This window comes from Gymnoscopelus microlampas, assembly GCF_963454915.1.
Source record: "Gymnoscopelus microlampas genome assembly, chromosome: 16".
NCBI classification, from domain to species: Eukaryota; Metazoa; Chordata; class Actinopteri; order Myctophiformes; family Myctophidae; genus Gymnoscopelus; species Gymnoscopelus microlampas.
In genome coordinates this window covers 32,489,218-32,505,422 of record NC_139953.1, presented here as the reverse complement: position 1 = coordinate 32,505,422, position 16,205 = coordinate 32,489,218, and the positions used below count along the sequence as shown (strand labels likewise).

The following is a 16,205-nucleotide window of genomic DNA, read 5'->3' as shown; positions in this document are numbered from 1 at the left end:
TTTACAGTAAATAAGCAACTTCCAAAAGAATAACTTTATTATTGCATTATTAGTTATTGCTATAGCCTAGTCTTAAAAAAAATTAAGTTACATACAAACATTCATTAATTCTCAAAGGCAGTTTTTGCCCTAAATCATTACCATGCCACCATACTGTACATTTTGGGCTCATGTCTGTTCACTCCTCTGTTGTGCTTTGAGTTTGGATGTATACAGACATTACATTTGGCAAGAAAAGTAAGATGGCTGGAACGATTCAGGAAATAAGGGCAAATGAATGTTTTATTAAATTATGCTAAAATCAAATAATCCATTTAAAATCCAACTGAAGAAGTTTAAAGTGCTCATCTTTAAAACAAACATAAAAAACAAACAAAGGTAAAGACAAAGTTACACCTGCTCCCATGCCAGTGCAAATGGATGTGATAGTCATTGAGTTGTCCAGGTGTATATATTCCAGGTCTATATTGTAAAACCAGACAGTACGTTTGTTTGTGTCCTGTGCATCATCATCTAATGGCTTTTGTTGACACACTTAGAGTAAAATAAAAGGTATTCCCAGGTACAATTGCTCCCAGCTCCGCATCTTCTGGGCTTCACTTATTGTACATGTTTATTCCTGCAGTTGAGCAACGAATAATACCAGATTAGGCTTAAATTACTGCTGAGTGACACATCTCAAATCGTAACTGAACTCCATGTTAAACTCCATTTTGTGGTCTCAGCAAGTGACTGCAGTCATGTTATAGTCTGGGAATATTATCAGAAAAATGGCCAAACCTGGAATAAATTCCTTACCAAGAAATGTGTTGTCTAGTAACACAATCCAAAACATTGACATTCAACTCCCCTAGGGGAACCCGTGACAGCTGCTGAGAGTTGGGGTACCCTCAACCATATGTGGGAAAATGTAAAATGCTTCTGAGTGGTCAGCTAGGGGTTATAATGATTCTGGATCAATTGCAAGCATTCGTTTTGCACACCCACACTGACTTTTCCCACTAGTCGCAAACCAATTTTGTGTCTGAAAATACATGTGTCAATATCAAATACCAAGGTCACCTGGCGGGTGCTACATTTGAGAAGAAATGTCTAGGTAAGTTATTTATTCCAGGTTTTTTGTAATATCCCCTGACTAAAGGGAATCTGATAGAAGAGTTTGATATGAGTTACATCTCAAAGTGCCGAAAGATGCTGTCAACATAACCCAGTACCCTCTGCCAGTCAGGACCTCCAGCTTTCAGCATCTCCTCCACAGTCTGTAAAAATAACATTAAAAGATTAATATTTTAAGCACCAATATCTACAAAAGATGTTATGAACTGAGAAAGATTTTAAAATAGAGCTCCCGTGAAATGTCATCATAGAAAACTCATTGCAGAAATCACTGATGTGATGTCAAATTCATTATGGAAGAAACAAAAAACGGACAAGACAAACTCACTTTTGACATTGAAATACATACAATTGAAATAGTCATATTTCTTAGCCTTAAATTAATGGACAGGTAAAGCTTGCTTTCTGGAACTTTTTTTTAACCCATCCTTACGTAAATGATGACTCAGGCCAACTTTCTTCTCAATGACAGAAGAATCACGTCACAGGCTGAAAATAACTTAAGAAGCTACTCTCCTTCTCCAACTGTGCCCAGAGTTCTGCCCCACCTGAACTTGTATTTATAGCTTGTGTTCTAAAATATCTACTCCTACATCAACTTGTCTTTCACTACACCTGTACTTGGCTAGGCTTTACACCTAATAATCTCTTGTTGTTTTGTGGTATTGTCATTAGTTGTTCCTGTAGGTGCATGGCATTCATAGATAATTATGTTCCTGCCGCTACAAGTTGATTTGAATATCTGTAATTCATGTGAGTAATGCCATTTGTGACCTACCAACATGGATGTGATTCCCACACCCTCTCCAGTCTGAAAAGCCAAACCCAGGTTTCTCTCCTGACAAAAGAAAACGGGTTGGTCCAGTTAAGTATCTTACTTAGGCTAGTAAAATCAGTAGCATCTTTCATATTACTTGCACATTGTGATATGGTATTGTGTAATAATTAACCACATTAAACCTGGCATCCATATTGTGGGCAAGTGTTCAGTGTTTTTTTCTTTAAACAGTTTCAAAAGTAATAAATATTAGATCTACAAACAACGCATCAGGATGTGACACATTACAGTAATTTTGTCATACAAGGAAGTATATGGGGCTTAATGGTCAAAAAGAAAACGTCTGTCTGTCCTATTCATTCTTTCATACATTAGGGCTTGAAGAATACAATTTGGACTTGATTCTGAGAATTGGGGAGGATCAGTTATATCTCACCATAACACATTTAGTGGATGATTCCACAGATGATAGACCTAATATGCCAAATAGCAAAACACAGATTTACAATTGCTTTTAAGATCTTTAACGCTTTAAGAATAACAAAAAAATTGCAAATCTACAAGCTCGTAGCGCGACACAAAGTGACTCGCTATGAGCTTGTATATCTGCTATTTTTTAATAGCCAACGTATAAAATAATGCTTTTTAGCTAAAATCTAAAATGACAGATGCTTTCCCAGTTTTAATGGCTTAAAGTCTTAAATTCTGATCCGATACAATTTATTTGAATATATGCCAATACTCGTATCTGTGAATGGGCCAATGTTTTACTGATGAAATTATTCCAATGTACGAGTTGTACAGCTGCCTACTAGGGTTGTCCGATATTGGCTTTTTTACCGATAACCGATATACCGATATTGTCCAACTCTTAATTACCGATACTGATATCAACCGATACCGATATATGCGGGGATTATTGTGATTAGGGTAAGCTCAAATTTCATATCACACACACCATATACAGTAAGAACTCCTGTAACTTTTTTTTCAAAAACCGATACCGATATTTTCCCGATATCAATTTTTATGCAAATATCGGCCGATAATATCGGGAGGCCGATAAAATCGGACATCCCTACTGCCTACATTCCTTTTATTTGTACCTTGTTTGCTGGGCTGAGACTGCCGTATGGAATATGGGATGGTAAATAGGTGTGGTACACGGCACAGAAGGCCAGGCCATCCTCCCAGCTGCTGCTGAAGTTGGTGATATCAATGTTCTGTCGCAAAAACACATTTGAAACATAATTGGTTATATTGCTCATCACTTAAGCTAGTTTTGGCCAGAGGCCCTTCTGGTGGGTGCCATATCAAATGAAAATACTATTAGCATGTGATAACCGCAACGTAACATTCATCCCTGTGTGTGTGTGTGTGTTGAACAATGATGACCAGTATGTGAGAGAGCTTGCACGTTCATCTCTGTTCTTGGACCTAAAACGACATACGGTCCCCCTGGCATGTGGCTCGGATCCTAGCTTCCTAGGCTTCAGGAGGAAACTTAAGCTAGACAGTCGCTCCCCCGGCTTTGGTGTGTGGTCAGACTGGCCGGACTTAAACGATCTGTGCTGCTGGGCTGATGTTACCTTGGAGTGGGTAGGGTCTAACTCTGAGGCGATGGCTGTCTCGGAGGACTTTATATCTGACCCCAGTATGTCTGTCAGAGCGTCTATGACTGTGTGTGGAACAGAACACCAACTCCCACTGACTAATGCCAGAGGTCGCCTAAATTCTAGAAAAAAAAAGGTCAACTACAAATATGTAAATTTGACAAATCTAAATTTAGTATTGGTTTCTAAGGCTATGGACCAGAACAATCGCCTCAGGCTATGGGTGAGCATCCTGCCAGGCTATGGCCCGGAACTAGCCAATCACAGACATGCACAATGTGACTTGGTGTTCAATGGAATGCATTTAAGTCAATGAGGGCTGGGTGGACAAGCATATAAACAAACAATATTTTTGAATGATTGTGACCTTGGTCAGATAATCGGTTAATAATTGGTTCAGGAAAATGATGGTTACTGCAGTCAGATACTTACTCTGTGCTCTTTACATACCTCAATACAATGATATAGTGTGCACATATAAAACATGTCTTCTTATTTTCCTGAACCAAATATTTTTATATATCGCAGTCATTCACAAATCTTGTTTAATCATAAGCTTGTCCAGCCGAATCTCATTGATTTCAGTGCATTCTATTGAACGTTCGCCTCCAGTTTGCCTCCCTGTGCGACCATTCTGCCAGCTGGAATTTCTGCACCAAGAAGGTGACCATAGATGCCCTTTCCATCTTTACATGGCCTTGGTGGAAAACTTGTGTAGACTGTATATCTGACAGACAGAACAATAATCTATGTTTGATTGTGTTTTACAATTTGTCTCGACGGAAAGAGATGCAGTTTGACATGTGCATTATTGGGGCATGCCTTCTGGTGAAGAATTGTGCTCTACTGAGCGTACCTTTCTAGTTTAATTTGCGTTTCAGGATTATGAACTCTATGATGGGTTATAAAATCTGCTAAACATTTCTACTCTATGCCTCCTTCATGGTGAGATTCTCCCGTCCTAACCTTGTAACCCTGTGTGCGAGTTTGACACCAACGCAGGAGGGAGTTTCTCCTGGAGCCACCGTGACGCCGCAGCAGAACACTGAACCCGTCCTGAGGTCTGGGGAGGAGTGGAGAAAAATCTTTGAGTCCCTCTCACCCAGATCATTTAGGTTATTTACAGGCTCATTCACACTGACCATCGAAAGCCTCCAAAATTCACAGAAAGCAATTTCAATGAGCTATATAATTACAATTTAATAACATGGATCGACATTTTTCTAAATCCTGGTCAGACTCTCGATAACAACAGTAAGAGAACACTTAAAGACAACACTAAGAAGACTGTCCTTTGTAATGTTAGGTTTGCTTTAGTGAAATAGAGCGTCGCAGTTCCGCCACTTCCTGGTGCCGGAAGTAAATACTCGATGCATTTTTCCCATTGACTTTTCCAAAAATATTTATATCAATCAATTTAAGCCTAGAATCAAGCCATCCAGGATCCTGGTGAATCATGACCATATATATTATATGATATGCTATATTTAATAAATACCCTTTGTTTTGCCGTTTTCAAAAAAGTTTTTTCACAGAATCAAACGTTTTATGGTCATGATTCACCAGGATCCTGGATAGCTTGATTCTAGGCTTAAATTAATTTACATAAATATCTTTGTAAAAGTCAATGGGAAAAATGCATTGAGTATTTACTTCCTGCACCAGGAAGTGGGCGGGAACTGCGACGCTCTATGTCAGTGGCAGGCAAGAAAAGATGAAGTTAACCTTAACGTAACTTACTTGTTAAAGTCCAAGTTCAGGTCCTGTTCCTGCTTTTCTGTTAGACACAAGTCAAGTCAATTTTATTTACAAAGCACATTTAAAAACAACCAAAGGCCGACCAAAGTGCTGTACAGCATGAATGTATACACAAAACATCAAGGTTAAAACATACAAGAAAGCATCAATTACAGAACATACAGCTCCAAAACAAAAAAGCATCAAATATATACAAAAAAGCATCAAATATATAAAACCATAACAGGAAGACAAATAGCTATGGAAAAGAAAAATGTGGGAGTACATAAAAGTGTCCAACCATTTCTCCAAGGCAGGAGGTTTATTTAAAAAGCCTGGGAGAACAGGTACGTTTTTTACGAACAGGTCTGTTTTTAAAGATGTCCAAAGAGGGCGCAGACCTGATAAGTAGAGGTAGGCAGTTCCATAATTTTGGAGCAGCTACCGAGAAGGCACGGCCACCGTTTAACTTCAGGCGGGTGCGTGGGAAGATTGAGGAGCCCCTGATCTGCTGATCTAAGTGGCCTAGTGGTATCGGGGGGAGGAAGCAATTCACATATGTAGGATGGTGCTAACCCGTGGGCTTTATAGACAAATAATATATATTTTTAATCAATTCTGTGGAAGCCAGTGAAGGGACGCCAAGATGGGAGTAATGTGATCCCACCTTCTGGTGCCAGTCAGAAGTCTAGCAGCAGCGTTCTGGACGAGCTGCAGTCTAGAGAGAGAGGCACTAGAAACTCCTGAGTATAATGAATTGCAGTAATCTGAGATGAGGGCATGAATGACTTTTTCCAGGTCGTAGGTTGATAGAAAGGTTTTTTATTTTGCTGACCTGTCTCAGTTGGAAGAAGGCTCCTTTGACAACAGCATTAATTTGTTTGTCAAATTTGAGGGCCGAGTCTAGGAGTACATACAAATTTTTGACATGTGGTTCGCATGTCAGCGGGCCAAGGGAGGTTGTGATAATATTTGTTTTGTGTGGGGTGCCAAAGAGTATGATTTCAGTTTTATTGTCGTTTAGCATGAGAAAAAGCAAGCAGCAGCACAGTAAGTAACAAACAAATTGAGCTTGATGCAATATAATTGACACATTGGCTGCCAATTATTTCAGATTTTTTTCAGTAGACTGCCAGAGATTTTTCAATGAAAAAACAAAAGTACTCAGGAGCCAAGATACAGAATTTTAAAGTTTTAAGTTAACAAGGTGTGGATGGGAGTCTAAATCTTCGAAAAATCATATCTCCTTTGGGTCAAAAAAAAAAAAAAAAAAAAAAAAAATCAATGAAACGCAGATCTGCGTCTTTGGCAGCCAATGCGTTCTATTCAATAGAACGCAGATCTGCGTTTTTGGCAGCCAATGTGTCACCAAAAACAGTGCTGTGGTGGTAAAGTAAGTTGAGCTCACTTGAATGAAAGTTGGTGAAGCTCTCCTGTCTTTGGAAAATGTGGTCACTTCTCCCTTTGGTCGGCTCTTCTTTCTGGAATGGTTGAGAAAGTAGACAAAGCCAAATTTATACTTGGTCGTTGCTCGGCAAAAACTTGGGTTATTTGGCCTGAAAATGTTCATATCAGTTAATCATGGCTGTTTTACCTTGCACAATGGCAATGTTGAACTTTGGGAGGTACCATTTTGACTGACGAAGCCAGGTGGAAGTGAAAGTCGTGACAGGCTCCTTAAAGGACAGAGAAAAAACTAGTTGGATGGTTTTCAAAAGTCTTTCTTATGGTGGCTGCAAATAGAGATTCTCCAGGTGGGGGCACCCTATAAAATATATAATGTTATTTTTCAGTATATAGAGATTTGGCAATTCAATCTGTATGTTTTTTCATGATTATAGAAATAAAACAAATAACACACTTATGAAGACGTATTTATTATGAGTGAGATGACAAGAGACGGTGGTGGGGGGCTGACACTAATACTAATCAAAACATCAAAGCTACTGTGGGTGAAGTTTGGAAAGAAGAGGAAAGAAGGATGAAAGGAGACACATTCATAGAGATGTATATGTTTTTCATGGACATTTTTAATTTCTTAAACCCAACCGTATTAATTGACATGAGTCCCCCACAGGTCAATACTAAGCCTCCTCCTTTTTTCCGTCTACACTAAATACTTGCTATTATCACCAAATGTTTGTAATAAGGACGCTAGGTTTCATGTGTGTCTACTTGGTTGGACAATTATGAAATTAATAACTACCCTCTAACCCCCAAATCGTGCCTGGGACCCGAAACGTGCAACATACGCATGTTGGAGAATGCGCTTAGAGATGCACAGACTCACCGGGATCTTTCTGACAGCATCACGATCTTCCTGCGTTCTCTCAGACTTCCGCCGTTCTCCACCTTTCTCCCCAGGACAGCCAGACTGCGCAGGTACGTCTCTGCGACACCTTTCCCCGTTAGCTGCGTCTTCTTGGTTTTATTTGCACCGTTGGCATCCTGTCCACCAGCTTTACTGTGCGCCTCCTGAGGGGTTTCCTTTTCTTTGACCTGGTTGTGGTTTTCATTACTTTTGGCCTCTCCCACTGTGTGAGCAACGACGGTTTCGTCCTCAGGATCTTCCTCTTTAGGCACACCCCGGCTCCCCCCTCCCTGCTCGTCCTCCATCGTTTGGCCCTCATCGCTCAAGTCTTTTCTCTCGGCATCTTTATCAGAGCCCGTTGTGCCTGTCTGCATGTGTGCGGCCCTCAGGTCCTCGAGTTGGCCGCGCTCCAGGGCCAGTTGGTGGCAGGCGTCCCTGTGCTGGGCTCTGAGGCCATCAAGCTCTCTGTCTGTGTCCTGCTGTGTGCTGAGTGTCTGGGCCAGCTGGTCCTCCAGGGCCCTGTGGCTGCGTTGGAACTCTGCCAGGGCCTGCTCGGCCTCCGTGCGCATCCGGTCGGCCACAGCCACCGCCACCTGCAGGTCACACTGGAACTGGTGCCACTCCTCCCTCTCCGCCTGGGGGATGTTTTATTTTAAAGAGGTCATTAGACAGGGACGGTCAGAGGTTGAAATCCCAACAGGGAAAGTGAACAAGCAGGGTTCAATTTGTTAAAAACAAAAAAAAACAGCAAGGGTGAGACATTTTCTTAACCACCATCTACAAGCTCACAACCCGCTGACATGCGACGCATTGTGATCTTGTAGATCGGCTATTTTTGGTGTTTTAAAATTATTATTTTTTACAGACAAATTGTGACAATTGTGGCCAAAATAGGGACACCAGGTTAACATACTGTTTAATTGTTAAATTGCAATGTTATCAAACATAATGCATGCATTTAATTCAGTCTGACCAGAAGCAGGGATAAAACATATCCCTACCAACAATCAAAATTAATGACCAGAGGGATATCAAAAGCAGAGGCATGGATTCCCCTCATCCCCCCAGCAAATCAACCCCTGTGAACAAGACTTTCACAACCTTGAATAGTACATTTGTATTGTTGATAAAGAATGAGGTGAACTGAAGTGGTGGGTAACAGCTGATTCAACATTCAGCTCACAAAAAGCATACCATGACAATCAATAACGTGCTACAGTCACACAGCCCTCAGTAAACATATCCTGCAAATAGGGACTTTGCATCGGCTAAAAAGCAAAAACACTGTAGCCAGGTTTGAGTTCATAGCCTAAAACAACTGCAGCATTTAGTACCCTAGGTTATCAAAATACTGTGGTCCACAATGAAAAAGAACAAGCCCGAATCCTGTGTGATATTAACCCGACCTAACCCTAAAGGGATATTTCACATTTTTTTTTAAATATATAGGAAAGGGGCATGTCTGATAAAATGAATATCAATTATCTAAATACTGAATCAAGTAACTTAAAAACTGTTAGTTCCAAACACTAGAGTGTACTTCCAGTGTTGAACCCTGCTTAATGGGTGTTTATGAAACATGTGCAATACATGAACCATGTGATTGTGTCGCGCCGAGATCAAGGAATGTCGTAACTCTTTTTTAACAGGTCTGGCCATATGCCTGCCTGTAGGCTGAACATGGGCTCCACACACACACACACACACACACACACACACACACACACACACACACACACACACACACACACACACACACACACACACACACACACACACACACACACACACACACACACACACACACACACACACACACACACACACACACACGATCTTATGCCACTTAAAACTATGTAGCCCTATCCTTAAGTTCAAATAGAGGCCTTGCATAACAGGCTGAACTGGACACAGGTTTGCACATACTGTATATAAATGCAGTCAAGATATCTCACACTTTTGTAATCACTTTTAAATGTTATACAGTAATTTAACCATACAGAACATCATAATAGAACATTCGGCAAGAATACCCCATCTACAAGCTCATAACTTATTGCAACACGTTGTGAGCCTGTAGATCGGCTATTTTCGGCAAAGAGATTTCATGTAGATGGAGAAAAAGAAGGGGCCAAGTTCAGACCCTTTTCATTATCTTATTCAAGAACCTAAGTGCTATAACACTTATTAGGTGACACAGCACATCATGCATTTAATCATTTTGATTCGAGGGAGATACTCACACATGCGGGTGAGTGGTAAATAAAACTTTGTTTTTTATCTCACCTTCAGTTTCTCCTTCAAGCAGCGCACCTCCTCTCCCAGCTCATCTCTCTCAACGAGCAGCTCATCCCTCTCAACAAGAAAGCGCCTGAGCAACTCTGGACAGAGACAAGACCAACATTTTTGCATTCAAGACTGGGGAGGAAAGGAATACATGAATATGAAATCAAATTACCGTATTCTGATTACAATTGATTGATAAAACATTTGACTCACTCTCAATAATCACTTTCACGAGGACATGCGCAATATGAACGTTAAACAGGCAAATGAACCCACAGGAAGCATCACGTAAAACCAAATGACCAGTATAAGCGCTTTGGCATGGAGAGACACTGTGTAACCTCCATGAGTTTTAATTTCAGTGGCCCCATTCGTTAAATGTGCACAGAAAAAAATTCAGAGTGTTCATCATCATTTAACACAGAGTGTAAAAAACAAGAGTTAAAATAACACTCTGAATCTTACTGTGTACGTTTCATGTACTTCTCCTACCTACTGCTCCTGTGGCTGCATCCTGGCCGGGGCTAAGGCCAAGCGAGGCTCGATAGTGCTCCATTAGACTGAGCAGCACCAGGGTCGTCTCCTCCCCGGTCATCTCTGTTCCTGTCCGAGGACCCACACCGCTGTCCTTCTCCTGCCAGCCCTGCTCAGAAGGGGAGCCCCTGCCCCTGTTCCCGGCTGCCTTTCCACGCCTCAACACTGCATCATTCCCCGTCCTCTCTGGCGAGACGATGGCATTTTGGCTGATGACTGCCCACTCCGTAGAAGCAGACAGCCTCCGAGTCCAATCGGTGGTGGGTAAAATGGTGGAGGGGGTGGTGCCGCCTGCAGTGCCTTTCTGCTCCACTTTCTTATTGAAAGCAGAGGAGGAAAAGGCCATGGCAGCTAGCTGTGCCTCCGAGGGTGTGGTGGGAGGCGTGCTGAAGAAATCAGAGGGGGATCCTGAATAAGAGATAAAAAAGAAACAGACAAAGGAGTATGTATGAGAAAGAGAAAGGGATGCTGAGTCAGCTTTTGGTTCCAAAAATGGATGGCAACACTTGGGTGCGGCTAATGCAAGGCCTTCCCTGCCTTGTTATAATGCAGAGCGAAGCAGACGGTGTCCTCTACTTTATCTATTATTATGTCAGGCTGATTGATGCAGCACAGAGCCTCTCCTGCCCACTTCTTGGCGAGCGTACACGCATACTGATCCCCCATGTGGCCAGATTCACAGAGCTTACACTACTTCACTGGCTCTACAATAAAGCAACCCCCGTCATCGCGATGCTCACACCTCCACGGCGGCCTGGTTTTAAATCAGCTGTTATTAGCGGTTCTAAAATGGGAGATCCAAGATTTCTGCATGATATTGATGGTGTGCTATTTTTAGCCAGCATTGATTATTCACACATGCAGATACAAGCACCTACATACTGTACAGTACATACAGTACATAATAAACAGACACTCTTAGAAAAGGCTGTACATGAGAAACCCTTCATTGTTTTCCTCCAAGCCCTTGTTGGGCCAGAGGATTCTGCACACCTGACATTTCACACACACACACACACACACACACACACACACACACACACACACACACACACACACACACACACACACACACACACACACACACACACACACACACACACACACACACACACACACACACACACACACACACACCCCTTCTCTACCTGTGGAAGTGTGCACACAGCGGAGCTATCCTCACCCCATCCTGAATTCACTTCCTCCATACCGAATGCTGCCATTTGTTGTACAACAAAGTATATAGGGCTTAAGTGGTTAAACAGCTATACATGGGAATAAGTGAGTGACATCAACATGTCACGCAGTTACCACTTAAGTTAAATGAACAACGCTGACTTGCATATCATGTTTCCATTACGTGGCTTTATGGCAGTTAATTGCCTTCGATTTCTGGAAGCTATCATTAGCATTGTATGATTCATTTTCATTAATTTCTGTCAAAGGCAGCAATTTGTGGCAGTCTGAGATGGCCACTGCTACATAGAAAAATGTGTGACAACTTCAAATTCCTCCACCATGACTTGACACACATGACTATGGTTGATGTTGCTAAATGTGAAGAGTTGTTGCTATGGTTACATTGCCACGTCACATACTGTAAACACAGTTCACCGTACAGGCACAGACAGTACAGTTCTCTTGCAGTGGGACAAAGCATGTGGAAACCAGGAAGAACATAGTCAGTCTAAACCTATTCTGTCATGACAGTTAAATCAACCGAAAGAAGACAATCTCAGTATTCAAGCAGGTGGACTAACTTCATTTTTGTGTGTGTGAGTGTGTGAGTGAGTGAGTGAGTGAGTGAGTGAGTGAGTGAGTGAGTGAGTGAGTGAGTGAGTGAGTGAGAGAGAGAGAGAGAGAGAGCGAAATGATTGAATAATTGTGTTACATAATGACATAAATTTGTGATACACTAGTATTATATATTATCAGCCATCTAACTAAGCAATAGTAACATTTAAATATCTTCTTTATTTAGATGATCCACATGTCCTATCAGTCTGCTGTTGCGAGCACCATCTATGCTGCGGTGTGTTGAGGCAAAGGCATCAAAGCAAGGACGCCAACAGACTGAACAAACTCATAAAGAAGGCTGGGTGTGTCACTGGATCCAAGCTGGTCTCACTGGAGATGGTGACAGAGGACAGAATGCTGGCAAAACTGCTGGCGATAATGCCTCCCACACCCTGCACCCTTACACAGCATGACAGTCAAACTAATAGCACCTATAGCAGTGGTTCTCAAATGTTTTTCATTTCAAGGACACCCATAACCCTTACGGGTCCATTTGATCTCACTGCTCCCATTTGGAACCCTCTCAAGCATAGGCGATTTTTGCCTCTGCCAGCAGGGGGGGCAAAGGAAATATATGAACATATGTTTTTATATATGCAACATATGTTATATCATATATGTGACATATTCGAAATTGGCCGCCTGCATATAGGTCTCTACATATATGTACATAATATATCCATATATGAGGCATATATGTGAACATATATAAGCTATATATATATATATATATGAGACATATATTTCCTATATACCCACATATATGAACCTGAATATGGCATATATGCTGTATATATTCTGCATATACTTGTCATATATTGGCAACAAAAAAAAATGTCCGGCCGCCTGAGGAGGCAATTGCCCCCCTTACCCCCCCTATAGAATCGCCACTGCTCTCAAGGAACCCTGAGGGTCCCTGGAGCCTGGACTTCACTTTGAGAGCCATTGACCTTTAGCATTCAACCATTGGTGTGTAAAGACGTGATACAGGAGGTTATTCTTATCGGGTGCTACAATTCATCTGCCTTTGCCAGACCTGCTCACATTGATCTGCTTGTGGACTAAGCCTTATTAGCCTTATTATTAATCTGCTCTTTGCACATCAAGACTACCATAACACTTATATAATCTCAAATGCTGTTAGTCTGGGACTTGCATAATTTTTACTTCACTTGCTCTTTGGATACTGTCATGTTTGACTTATTGTGACTATATTTGCATTTATAAAAGAATGTGCATGTTTATTTACCTGTTGTAATTTAATGTATATGTCTGTCTTTCTGACATTTTCATTTCAGGGATTAAGAAAGTCAACTATTTATCAATCAATCTATTTTGTGGTTTGATACCTGTAGCGTTATGGCTGTCCTTGCTTGTGTTGTTGTTACCCATGGTCTAGGCAGGGCAGGGTAGGAGTCTGGTCTTAAATCCCAGCGCCCTGCAGTCTGCCCTCTGCCTTGTCAGGCTCACAGCAGTGTGGATGGAGAGCACTGAAACATTTTGAAATTAAACAACAGTCAATGTTTTAAAAGTCCAAGTGGTGCAGTTTGGAGTCTGCACGTCAGTCATCTCTCAATACTTATCCTTACTAATGATATTGTTTTGCACCAGTCCTACAGTAAACATCTGCACAATGTAGAAACCTTACAGTCTCCTGTTGCAGCCCACCTATCGTCAGGATGGCAGTGAAAATGAAACTCACTTTTTTCAGTACAGACCATGTATGTATTCAAATAATGTACAGGTCCAGTACTGTAGAGTGCCCATCTGATACTGTCTAACTCAGGAGTGGGCAAACTTTTCGGGGCACAAGACCACTTTGCTGTTTTCCCGGGCTGGTTGGCGAGATCATCCAGTGCCAGACAGTGAAAACCACCATTGTTTTAAGTCTTATTATAATTTGAATAATAAAAGCATAGCATAAGTCAATTGAATAATAAAAACCTAACAAGGAATGATGACATTATGACATGACATTAAATATGCTGCACTGCTATTCTGTACAATAAAATGCAGCGTGGGCAAACTTTTGTAGACACAAGTCAAGATCACAGAGTATCTCTTCAAGGAATGTTTACATGCTATGATGCATCATGCACATATTGCCCACCTCTGTTCTAAATGAACCAATGTAAGACACCTCAGCAGGCTATTCTTTGCATTTAACCACCTATATTTAATCTAAAACACCATTGTAAGAAGGCCCAATGTTGCACAGCTGGTGTGACGATGATGCTGCATTCCTAAGAAAAAGGACTGCATGTAAAAAATAAAAACGATGAATAGGCAACTATATCATTCATGCAAGATGATGTATATAAATAGCAACAGAACATGTTCGGATGCGAGATATGTGCGCTTGCATGGATAGTCACTTGACCAAAAGTTGTTTTGATTTGGAATGTCCTGTGTGTGGTCTGGTAGCTAAAATCACACTGCACTGTGTCGTTTGGCATTTGACTATCTATAGCCCTGATACGTGACTGTCATATATATTATATGACAGTCATGGATGATCTTCAAAATAGTGTTTGCACTTTCTCCCTTTTTGGTCCGTACATCTACATTAACGTTCAGATGTAAAATATAAAGTTCTTACCCCATGGCCACGGATGTTACAATACTGTACGGGCCTAAGAAGTACCTGTATATTCCGTATTGTTCAATAAAAAGTATTTGAATCCGATCGGTGGCCATTTTCTTCGTATTTTCTCCATGCTTCCAACTACGCGACCCTATCGGTTGGGAGGTGTATTGCACTCTAATACATTATAACTATGAGAAAATGGCCACCAATCGAATTAAAATGCTTTTTATTGAACAATACGGAAGATACGGGTACTTCTGAAGACCCGTACAGAATTTCAACATCCGTGGCCATGGGGTAAGCACTTTATATTTGAAATCTGAACGTTTATGTAGATGTACGGGTCGTAAATGGAGAAGGTGTAAACACCAGGTTGAAGTTCATCCATGACGATCGTGACAGACGACCGTCGTGTATCCATGGCTACTAAATCACACTGCGTGTGTCTGACTCATACATATATATACATATACCAACGATGCCGCACGTACAGTAATAGCCTAAAAGAGGACACAGGTAACGTTTAAAATGATGAAGCATGCATCCTACCTGGCTGTCAGCCTTCCAGAAAAAAAACAAATCAAATCAAATAAATAAAGGTCATCGACTGTCTCTATAAGTGAACATCAGACAGTCTATGACCTTTATTTTAGGGGCTTATATCCACCTGCAACACAACGCGCGTCAATCGCCATGCATGTATACCTGGCTCCTCGCCACCCGGTCGTCCTGTCACAAGTTTCTTCACTCACTGGTGGAAGGCAGCAGATTTGTCGTCAGACAGATCATTTCAGTCCAGAATCATTTATACACTGCGGTAGGTAGGTCTATGTGGGGAGGATCGCAGCCGCAGCAGCACCGGCTATAAACTGAGGTCTGTTCTCAATATCAAACTCATCTTTTAACTCGATCCAATGCGACAAAAAGGAAGAACCCTATATCTGGTCGGACGTGCACCCAGGAAGGTTCGATAATTGCAGTTCGTTGATGTTGAGTTATCGATCAAAATGTTTAAAAAAATGTAATATGATTATTGGCGGATGCTGCTTTGCGTGGGGGAGAAAACAAAACAAAAACCATTACCGTAATTATCTTTTCTTGTTGAATGCAGCAGGTGTGGTTGCGATCAGGTGGCACGACTGTCGGCTTTAACACGTCATGTGTCTTCTGGCTCTGGGTCAGTGCATCTGGCGTTATGTGGCAAACTTATAAGACATTTTGATTTATTTTATTTGAAGAAATCTCTCTAATCTTGTTGTTTCCCAGTCAATTTAACCACACATGTTTCCCAGCAGTGTTAGCATTAGTTGTGCGTCAACACTATACTTTGCACACAAAATATAAAAATAAAATATTGACTAGTAGAAACTTTAAGTCGTTAGGGTGGCCTCTAGTGTTCATTTACTAGATAGACACCTGATAAACGACCATAGAAGGCAATTGTGT

The 16,205-nt window shown here is 41.3% G+C and overlaps 1 protein-coding gene across 4 annotated transcripts; it reads right to left on the bottom strand.

Moving 5' to 3' along the window:
• Positions 1-131: 131 nt before the first annotated feature.
• LOC311063746 (uncharacterized protein) lies at positions 132-15,916 on the bottom strand. 4 transcript variants are annotated; one of them, XM_084083322.1, is made up of 12 exons: positions 15,843-15,916; positions 13,522-13,662; positions 10,334-10,783; positions 9,842-9,936; positions 7,535-8,190; positions 6,839-6,920; positions 6,653-6,725; positions 5,248-5,284; positions 4,474-4,570; positions 3,001-3,117; positions 1,895-1,954; positions 132-1,259 (listed from the first exon to the last, which is right to left on the bottom strand). In XM_084083322.1, the coding sequence occupies exons 2-12, from the start codon at positions 13,562-13,564 to the stop codon at positions 1,170-1,172; spliced, it is 1,800 nt and encodes a 599-aa protein (XP_083939448.1). In that variant the 5' UTR covers positions 13,565-13,662; positions 15,843-15,916; the 3' UTR covers positions 132-1,169. The 4 variants fall into 4 exon arrangements, with proteins under 4 accessions (XP_083939448.1, XP_083939449.1, XP_083939451.1 ...); XM_084083323.1 differs by lacking the exon at positions 15,843-15,916 and adding an exon at positions 15,465-15,818; XM_084083325.1 differs by lacking the exon at positions 13,522-13,662 and having other exon boundaries at positions 15,843-15,912.
• Positions 15,917-16,205: the final 289 nt, after the last annotated feature.

Bases quoted from the DNA above. Each gene is read 5' to 3' on its own strand.
- LOC311063746 (XM_084083322.1), bottom strand. From the start codon at position 13,564: ATGGGTAACAACAACACAAGCAAGGACAGCCATAACGCTACAG. The intron at 1,955-3,000 runs GTACAAATAAAA...TTCTTTTGTCAG, and splicing joins GTCTCAGCCCAGCAAACAAG to GAGAGAAACCTGGGTTTGGC. The intron at 1,260-1,894 runs GTAGGTCACAAA...TTATTTTTACAG, and splicing joins TGGGAATCACATCCATGTTG to ACTGTGGAGGAGATGCTGAA.